General features: G+C 51.7%; 1 protein-coding gene across 2 annotated transcripts; it reads left to right on the top strand.

Annotated features, from left to right (window-relative positions):
- The first annotated feature begins 458 nt into the window (after positions 1–458).
- RNF126 (ring finger protein 126) lies at positions 459–9,452 on the top strand. Of its 2 annotated transcripts, none has more exons than XM_059831814.1 (9): positions 459–533; positions 3,764–3,822; positions 5,322–5,385; positions 5,928–6,100; positions 6,818–6,886; positions 6,972–7,041; positions 7,272–7,365; positions 7,831–7,946; positions 8,177–9,452. In XM_059831814.1, exons 1-9 carry the CDS (start codon positions 459–461, stop codon positions 8,324–8,326), a joined length of 870 nt encoding a protein of 289 aa, XP_059687797.1. In that variant the 3' UTR covers positions 8,327–9,452. The 2 variants fall into 2 exon arrangements, with proteins under 2 accessions (XP_059687797.1, XP_059687796.1); XM_059831813.1 differs by having other exon boundaries at positions 5,928–6,169.
- Positions 9,453–10,195: the final 743 nt, after the last annotated feature.

Here is a 10,195-nt window from a genome sequence, read left to right as displayed (position 1 = left end):
CCCACAATTCTATTAAAAACCGGGAAGGAACAGCGAAAGCACAGGAACGGGAACAAATCCGGGGGACAGCCTGGGCCGGCGGCGGCTGCAGCCCCCTCCCGCTCCTGCTCACCAGGACTCCTCCGCACTCAGCGCTGCGCCCTCCCCACGGGCCGTCAGGCGCCCGGAGGGCTCAGGCAGCGCTCCAGGCCTCCCAGCCCGGGGTACGGCGGGCCCAGAGCCCAGAGGGACCAGGAAGGGGCCGGGGACAATCGGGACCGGGGCCCCCCGCGCTCCTTATAAACACTAAGCCCCGCCCCTCGCTTAAGCCACGCCTTCGGCCCCGCCTCCCCGGAGCGTTTCCCCGCCCGTCCCGCCTTCCCGTCGCCTCTCCCTTTCTTGTCCCCGCTCGGCCGCCGTCGTCCTCCGCGTGCGTCGCTGGGCGGGGCGGGGCGAGGCGCGGGGGGGGCGGTGGGAAGATGGCGGAGGCTTCACCGCAGCCGGGACGGTTCTTCTGCCACTGCTGCTCGGCCGAGATCGCCCCGCGCCTGCCCGTGAGCGGGGTGGGGGCCCGGCCGCGGGCCGGCGGGGGGTGGGGGAGCCCGGGGGCGCGGGCCGGGGCGGGTGGGGCCCCGGCGGGTCGGGCACGTGGGGTGAGGCCTGAGGGAGGCCCGGGGCGCCGGCGGGGGGCTGGGCCCTCGGGGCGGGGAGGGCTGGGGGGGCTCGGGGTGGGGAGCGGGGGGCGCTGGGAGGGGCTCCGGAGGGCTCCGGAGCGAGGAAACGGGGGCGCTGAGGGCTGCGGGGGGGGGGAATGGGGCGCCGCCGGCCGAGGGGAAGCAGCCGGTGGAGCCCGCGCCGGGTGTGGCGGCGGCGGCGCGGCGGGAGGGGGCCCTGCGCCCTCCTCGGCCGGGGGCGGGGGGCCCAGCGCGGCTCTGCGCGGGGCCGCCGTGGTTCGTGCGCTCCAGCCGTGCTGCGGGGAGCGGGGGGGCCCGCCGAGCAGCCCTGCCTCAGGGCGGGCCTGAGGGCGGTGGTCCCGGCCTGCAGCAGCCCTCCCCCGGCCCAGCCCCGCGCCTTCCGCACCCCCCTCCCTGCAGCCGGCGGAAAGGGTCCTTGGTGTGACACCCCCGGGCTCAGGCACCGTTACCCCCGCTTCTTTGTCCGGCGTGGGACAATGAGGGGGGTTCTGTCTTGCCTTTTTCAGTCGGATTTAAATGAGCAGGGGAAAAGCTTCACGGGTGATAATATCTAAGACGTGGCAAGCGCCCAAACGATAACGTCCGCTCTGTTTCCCCTCATTAACGCAGAAGTGCTTTGTAGGCTAGGTGCAGCCTGTGAGCAGAATGTGCTTTAATCGCCGAGTAAAACCCCTGCTTGTAAGGAGTCATATTTTCCTGGTGTGGGTAGAAAAGGAGCGTTGGCTGTTGGAGAGGAACTGGCTAAAACATCGTGGTGAGCCACGGCTAGATTTTCTGTTGATCGCTTGCCAAATACTGCGAGATGTTAAATTTGATTCGGAGGATCCTGTCAGTCTCTATCTGTCTGAAACTTTTCACAGCGTCTCGTCAGAATAAGGCATTGCTTTTTGTTAGTTTATTGAATTTTAAAAGTCACCCAACAGCTTGATTGTGAGCATAGGTGTCTCTCTGCCATGGTTGATTAGACTTCACCGTCAGTTTGGTTTTGTGACGTGCCATTTGTCCTTTTGCCCTCTCCATCGGTCTTACTGGTTAGGTGAGGGTAGGCCTTGCTGGTAAATCTCACAGCTTGTATTTAAGTGTGAGGACAAAACTCTTGATAATGTTCCTGCTAAATACACAGACCGGCTGGAGAAAGTGGCTCGGGAGCTGAAGGTTGGAACCCAGAAATATCGGTCACTGATTTTTGTTTAAACACCCCATGTCAGGCTTGTGCCAGCAGAGCACATCTGGCAGTGAACGCACTGAACCATGGTGGGGAGCAGACAACTGCTTTTGTTGATTCAGGTCTAGTTAATTTCCAGTTAATCAACTTGTTTTGGGGGCCCAAGTTCATTCGGTTTCACTTACTGTTTGCAGACCAAGCTACTGCCGATACCGTAGCATACGCTGCAAAAGGAGTGATTCAGACAGCCTGAGAAACAACAAACTTTGACATTTGTGCTGTTCCAGCTGCAGAGGAATTTGCTGATCCCTGTGTTCAGAGTTGTCTGTATGCACACAGGAAAAAAAAGCCTCCCTTAAATAGGAGAGTTGAGAGAAGTAAGTCGCTCACTGCTCGAGTGTAGCTACCGTGATAATTTACCCCAGTGGCGTGCTGCTGGAACATAAAACAGCGAGGGCGTATTTCAAAGGCAGAGGCAGTTGATCTGATTTTCTGTGATCAACACAGAAGTTCCCGTGTGCCAGGAACCAACTTTGAGAAGAATTTGGATGGTGTAGAAATGTTCTTGAAATCAAACGCGTAAATTGCGTAGACGCAGTTATTTCACAATTGCAAATCTAAAGAGTCCTGCGCAGAAGAGGGAGCAGCAACTTCTCTTCCAGTCTGTTTCTAGGTCTTGGTGTTTGCTGCTTCCTTATCTTGCTGGGCAGGCAGGGGCAGCGTTGAGTGGATCACTGGTGCTGCTGCCTTGTGCTGGGGCCTTATCAGGCTTTTCTGCGGTGGCTGGAGGAGCGATCCCAGATGTCTTATCAGAGCGAACCCACGTGGCTGGCATCCTCTCCTCTTTTGGGGAATCCATTGACTTTGTTTAAGGGCCTGTGCCAATTCAAACGTAGCAGTAGTAAAGGGAAGTAGCATTATTTTTAGAAGCTCTTAAATTTCTTCCATGCTGAGCCTGGCTTTGCCAGCACAGGGTTTTGAGCAGTTGTGTTTGCCCGTGGTGGCTGTTCCACCTCGGCCGTGGTTGGGGTTAGGTACAGGGTCTGCCACTTCCTCTTCTGACCCAGCAGTGCTGCGTGGTGCTGCTTCTTCTCGAGCGTTGAAAAGTGAAGTAACTTCCTTTCAGGATCGCGAGCCTTCTGGGCTGCTGCTCACTAGGACAGTATGGTTGTGGAATATAAATTCTTCACTAACACCAGGAATTGTGAGGAAAAGTGACTGTTGCAAACTCCTGAGGAATCCTGCTTCTGCACACGCAGGCTGTTTGTTCCAACATATTCAGTCTTCAGTGTTAAAGGCTACAGGGGTGGCAGTAGCTTTCTGTAATGAGCGTTGAGCATGGGACTGTAAAATTCTGGCATTGTGTGTTGCAGAATGACCCTCTTGTGTCTCCTTGACCTCTGTGTGGTGTGAACCCCAGACTACATTAGTAATAGCTTTCCATTCAGACCTTCCTAAGCGACAGTGACACTGTGATTAGCCCGTGCTGCAATTCCCTCCTCGTTTCTTCCATTAGGACAGTTTGGCTCCTTGAGGGGCGCAGGAGAAGGCCCTCAAAACATGCAGCTATTTAAAAACTAGTGTTTCAGTGCTGCTTTTCTGGGAAGGCCGGTGGTTTTGCTTTCACTTCACCCAGAACTGCATCAGATGTTCTCTAATGCTTTGTCTATACTGGGGATTAATTAGTGTAATCCAAATCTTTTCTAAAGCCAAGTTCCAAACAGGCTCAGGCTTAACAATTTGCCTCACTAGTCTGGTGAAGGCAAATATCAGTGGTTTGGGGTCTTTTTGGCTCTGTAATTGTGGCATGCGTTTGGGACGATGGGCTGCAGGACTCTTTTCTTCCACCTCATCACACTGAAGGCACCCTTTGCAGCTTTTACGAACCACTTTCTTTTCTCATTCAGTATTTCTTCTCCCATAGGACTATATTTGCCCACGGTGTGAATCTGGTTTTATTGAAGAACTTCCTGAAGAGCCAAGGTAATGTGCTGCCCCAAAGGCTATTGCTAGAGTGAACCAAGTCTGCTTTGCCCTTTTCCTTTTTTCTAGTCAAAAGGCAATGTCGGATACTAAATACACCGTTTTTATTACTTCTGCCCAATATTTGGCTCATCGTTCCTCACTATGGGTATATAGTGCTTAATTTGCATAGTTTGCATCTACAGGTAAATCAGCCTTGGGACTGCTGAGTGTCATACGTTGCTGGTAAAGGGCGTGGGAGGAATGGGTTGATTTAAAACAAACAAAAAAAGGTGGCAGAGAGGCTTTCCCCATGGCATGTGGTAGCTCTGAACTGGTTTGAGACGTCAGGGTAGAGATAACACAGATTCCTGAGAGGGTTATGGAGAGCATACGTATGCTTCAGTGTTTAATTTAATAACTTAGAGTACTAATGGTGAAACGTTTTAACTGAGACTTTGGACCCTGCACTGGAGCAGCTGAGATCTGCATTCACGTGCTTTACTGCTGATTCAGTAGTGGGACTGCTCTCTGGCAGTGTCAGAAGGGGCAAGAGCAAGAGAAATGTCTTAAAATGTTTCAGACACGTTTGCCGGACCTTGGCTGTGACTGGCTTCGGGATAGGCAGCGTGCAGGCAGGCATTCAGTGCAAGGGCATGGAGGGGTGCCAGACGCGTGTTGCTGCCTGCTGAGAGAGGTGGTCTTTACAGATTGAGGTTTCTGTACTGACAAGGTGACGTTTGGTCTGACTACACCAACCTTAGAGGCTGAAAATCAGTCCTGGCTAATCCTAACTGTATTGGTGATTTGCTGTGACCTTGGGAGAGTCACATAATCACTGAACCTTAGTTTTTTGTTACCATGAATGTCAAAGCATAGACCTGGATGCTGAGCAGTAAATGTTCCTGCAGCTCTCTAAAAGCAGAAGCCTAACAGCATTAAGAGTTTTCCTAATAATCTGTCCCATTTAGTCACATGCATCTGCAACAGAGAAGTTCCTTTGATTCAAGATTAGACTTAAGCGTGTTTGGGTCATAGTGGTCAGGGTTTGTACCTTAAGTCTTCTCTTCCTGGTGCTCCAGAGGATTAGCTGATTTATTTGAGGTGGACTGTACAGGGAATCCTTGCTTGACTTCGTGGTTCAGTCACTTCTCTGTAGCTTCATGAAATCAGCATCTAAAAAGGTGGGGAGACATGGGTGAAGCTGTGGGAAAATGAAGGTTGCAGGGAGGGAAAAATTAAAACTGATATGGACAATTAGAAAAACATCAGCTGAGGGCAGACGAGTTTCTGCGTGGAGCTGACCCTACCCTGGGGCGGAAGGCAAGGTGAGCAGACCTCTGAGGTCCCTTCAAGCTCTGGCTCGCCACAAAAATGAATTGGTCGCTTCCCATGTGCTGCTACCATGCAGCTATGGTGTCTGCTTTTCCTGTCAAACTCATGTCCCTCGCTCCCCTCTGCTGGGAAGATGTTTTCATAGCACCCTTCTGAGGCTTACCAGTGCTCTTCATTCTTCACAGGAACGCTGACAATGAGACCAGCTCCTCTACGTCAACCAGTGATCAGAGCAGGCATCCTTTTGAGGTGAGTCCTCTCTTATCTCTTCCAACACTTTCTGCTTTGCCATTGAATTGAAGTGTTTTTCCATTAGTCCATTGTTTAAATGTTCCCCGGATTATAACAAAATTTGGGAAGGGAGATATTAATATCATCCACATGCTGCTCCTGAAATATGACTGTCATATTTTTACTGCGTGTTTTTAATAGGACCATCACTTATAGCTTATTCTTGTTGTGAGGGGGCTAAGCTGGGATTTATTGAGCTGTCTGGGTGTGTTGCTATGCAGTAGCCTCAGCTTAAAAAGCAGCAGTTACATGCAGCAGCTAAAGAGAAACCAGGGAAGTTGTAGTAATTTCTTACCTTCGTATGTAGTTTCAGTCTGTGTCTGTTCCTCACTAAGCTGCCTCCAAGTGCACTGATCCACCTGTGTCAACCAAGGCTTGTGAGTTGCTGGGGCTCTGAAGAGGCTAGTCTTTGTTGGAAGGCTGGTGAAATAGCAGGCATGAAAGATAAGAGCTGTTTCTCTCCTCATTACAATCTGTTCCCTGAATTCTCTCCCTCCCAGAACGTGGATCAGCACTTATTCACCTTGCCACAGGGCTACGGCCAGTTTGCCTTTGGGATCTTTGATGACAGCTTTGAGTTTCCATTCGGGTCCAGTGTGCAGTCGGAAGACAACAGGGACTCTGAGAACCGGAGGGAGCGAGAGCATCAGTCTCGGCATCGATATGGTGCGAGGCAGCCCCGAGCCCGCCTTGCCACACGCCGTGCCGCTGGCAGGCACGAGGGAGTTCCCACACTAGAAGGGTGAGAACAACTGCCAGGTTCTTGTGGAGGAAGCCCCATTATTTTTCACTGACGAGAGGTAGCTGAAAATCAGCCCGTCCCTTGTTCTCAGCAGTCTGAGGAGCAGTCTCCTAAAGACGGCTGTCCAGTGCGACTCTTCCGTAGGTGCTCAGCTTTGCGCCTGCGAAGTCACGCTGCTGGATGGTCAGGCTTCAGCTGGGCCTGCAGCTGTTGGCAAGCTCTTGCCTTGGGTTTACAGGGGCCATTTCACCTGAGCACAGTGGCATGGACTGCAGCGTGGCTGGGAGTTTTGACCGTTAAACCTGCAATGAGAAAACATTCCCTGGTCGTTACCAGGTATTACCAAAATGTTGTATTCAGTGTGAGGGGAAACGAGAGAAAACACTGGACAACAAGACTAGTGTTTCTTTAACTGCATCCTGGAGAGCCACTTGCCATCTTTTTCAGAAATTAACCCCTTATGAATAAAATATTGAAACGTCTCTTTATCAATGAATAATCAGTTCATAAGATGCAGTTGTTACAGGATATTTTTCCTTTTCCCTCTGATGATGTGACAGTATTTAGCCACTCCTTCCACGTTGTGTTTCTGGGCTGGGAGTTAGCAGACATTAATTCTTACATAATCCTGGTTTTCTTGTCTTTCAGAATTATCCAGCAGCTGGTCAATGGAATTATTGCACCTACAACAATACCAAACCTAGGACTAGGTCCTTGGTGAGTTGGAAGATGTACTGCTCTTTCTGACAGTGTTCTTGTTTGTACTCCCAGCCCAATGTAATTGTTGTCCTTATTCTTAAAGGGGAGTCTTGCATTCAAATCCAATGGACTACGCATGGGGTGCCAACGGCTTGGATGCAATTATTACACAGGTAAAATTGGCATTATAATGGTGTCTCCTGTCCTCTTGTGCAGTGCTGCAAAATCGCCAGCAGCTGTTGTGATGCAGGGGGGCTAACCGCTGAAGGTGCAGAAAGGGGAGACAAGGTCCACAGTGCAGGCGATGCAGGGTGCAGGGGCCCTGGTTCAGTAAATGAACAGGTTCTGTGTGCTGCTGAGCTCACATCTTCTTTCTGCCTTCTGTGGCCTATTGTTTTTTCAGTTACTAAATCAGTTTGAAAACACTGGACCGCCGCCAGCAGACAAAGAAAAGATCCAGGCCCTCCCCACCGTACAGATTGCACAGGAACACGTAGGTATGTGTATCTCCTCCAGGGAATCATTCACAAAGAGCTCTGTGAAAGTTCTGTTCAACGTTTTCTTGGGATTTTCATTTTGTCTGCTAGTACCTTCAAGGCCTAAAACATTTCAAAGAGGGGAGTGAGCTGAAGTATTGCTCTGTTACACTCACAAAAAAAAAAAAAAAAAAAAAAGAGCCATGTAGACTGGATGGATTTACCCTGGGGAGGCAAACTGTTCTGAAAAGTTCAGTGTGGTTAGAGAAGAAAAAGCAGAAGGGAAGGGAACAATGAAGCAAACCCAGGGCGGTGAGAGGTAGAGTGATGGTGGTAGGAACTGCAAAGCAGCAAGCTTTCCTCTCTGCAGGGATGAAGCAGCAGTGGGGGGAAGGGGAAGAGGTGATGGGACCCGAGTCAGGTGCTTTGAGTATCGTTCTCTCCTTCATTGCTGAGCTGCGTTTTGCCTTCCCTTTTATGATACAGATTCTGGGTTAGAGTGTCCTGTGTGTAAAGAAGACTATACAGTCGGTGAAAGTGTCCGACAGTTACCTTGCAATCACCTATTCCACAACAGCTGTATAGTCCCTTGGCTGGAACAGGTTAGTGCCGTCCGAGTGGGTGGCTTGGGTTTTGCAGCACTTGGGTGTTTTTTCTGGTGGTACTGTTCTCTGTAAATATTTTCATACCTCCGTGATGAGGCCTAAGCGTGAGCAGCCTTTGATCAGAGGAAGGAGTGTCATCCTAGCCTTTTCCTTGAGTGCTGCTCCTGTATCGTGTTTCTAATCCTGTTTCCCATATTTCTTGTTTTGTTTTTGTCTGCTCTCCAAAGCATGACACGTGTCCTGTGTGCCGGAAAAGCTTAAGTGGACAGAACACTGCCACAAACCCCCCAGGACTCACGGGGATGAACTTCTCATCCTCCTCCTCCTCCTCTTCCTCCAGCTCACCAAGTAATGAAAACTCATCGAACAACTCATGAATCTTAATGCAACCCTCTGTCCCTGGGGCCCTGTCCATTGTCCTTCCTCCCTCCCCAGCCAACGTAAGCAACGAAAGGGGCTTCCAGAGCAGAGTGAGGGGAGGGTAGCAAGGGGGAAGCAGCACCCCCAGAATTCCTTTTTGAGTTCTGAAGACACAGAGACTCGGTCCTTCAGAGATGAGAAGCCTCAAGTTCTGTGATGGGGGGGAAGAGCTCTGTCTATTAATAAAATCATCCATTTGCCACGTGGACTTTGAACCATTGCAGTGAAAGGCTGCTGCGCTCCACAGATGGGAAACGCGAGGCGCTGAGCTAGCGGTTGCAATTCTGAACGGAAAGGTTGCTTGTATGGGTTTGAATTTGAGATTCCTTTCTTTATTTCTTTTGCTCCTCCTCCCCTTGGATACTATCTCTTCTGCTTTGGAGATTGAAGTCTTTAAAATGAAAGCGTAATGATACTGCCTCCCTCCCAGGATCTCCAGCTGGGGAGGGCCAATAGCTGTCACTGAAAAAATGAACTCTTGAAATAGACCCCATTATCCTTCCCTTCCCCATCTCAAGTCCCATTTATTTTTCTTTATAACCTCACCCTTCTGATACTCAACACTGAAAGGGTTTTTATAATTTTAAATTATTACTGCTGTTAAATAAACGGACGTTTCAGCTCAACGAGACGTTATGCATGATTTGAGGAAAACTACAGGGTAAGCTCTCCGGAGACTGCTGTGCTGAGCCGTCCCGTTTCACCCCAGGGCAGGCTGGGCTTGTCCGAGCCCTCCTGCATGCCGAGCGCAGGCATGCTGTGAGCTCCAGGCACCAGACTCCGATACGACCAGCACCCGTACGTGCGTTGCCAGCCTGCGGATCGTTGAGCGGTTGGCTGCAGGATTGCAACTGAAAGCATCCTTGCCTGGTCTTTTGTATTTTTTACACCTTCTCCCTGTTGCAGTCCTGCCCTTCTCTCAGCCTGAGCGGACTTTTCCACTGTGTCGACATCAGGACTGGGCGTGCATCAGAGCAAGGACCAGCCAAATATCATTGTGATCGAATAACATAGAGGAAAAACATTTTGGAGAAAAATGTATTTCAAAGCTACTTAAAATACAGCTGATTAAAAAAGGAGAGAGAGAAATATCCGGGTGTGTTTGTGACTCAGTTTCTGTGACAAAGCTGGAGCTTGGAGAATGAAAAGAATGTGACTGGAGCGGGCAGTGACCTACCTGCTGCCTGCGTCCATGCTCACCTGGGCCGGGAGGCGTGAGAGGGACAAAAACCTGGGTTCCCTTGGCGCTCTTGCCGAGGGCCTTCGGTTTTGGTCAGGTCACGCTGAATCTTCTGCGCAGCCCTGCCAGCTCCGAGAGAAGCCTGGGTCAGCAGCGCGGGGCAGGGCTGTGCTCTGGGGAGGGAGATGTCCTTGGAGGAGCGTGCGTGGGGAGCGGTGAGTGAGGTTTCTGCTCTGCTTGGGCTTTTGCAGCACAGCCCAGTGCGGAGCCGGCAGGAGGAGCAAGGCGGTGGCGTGTAGCTCCGAAGCGCCGGCCCGGGTGGCCTGGGACAGATGTCAACTGATGCCCCTTTCTGTTGCAGGGACTTCAGGCAGTCGGTGGTCTCCCTGACCTGCTAACCGGGTGTTTGTGACGGCCCTGTGCGCTCCAGGCCGCGGGTTGGGACCTCGCTGTGGCAGACGCCAGAGCAGTAGACAGGGAACCTGCCCCTGTGGGGGCTGCCGGGTGGGATGGACAGAGGGTTCAACGGCTTGGGAGCCTCCCTGCGTCTTCTCCAGCTTTTGGGACCCTGTGAGTGGGATGGGGGTGGCTGGGGAAGGTGCTGGCCCCCTTCCCTGGGCACTCAAGGTCCTGGCACCAGCAGAGC

This window comes from Gavia stellata, chromosome 32, assembly GCF_030936135.1.
Source record: "Gavia stellata isolate bGavSte3 chromosome 32, bGavSte3.hap2, whole genome shotgun sequence".
NCBI classification, from domain to species: Eukaryota; Metazoa; Chordata; class Aves; order Gaviiformes; family Gaviidae; genus Gavia; species Gavia stellata.
Note: the sequence above shows the minus strand (reverse complement) of the source record. Positions and strands in the feature narration are given on the sequence as shown.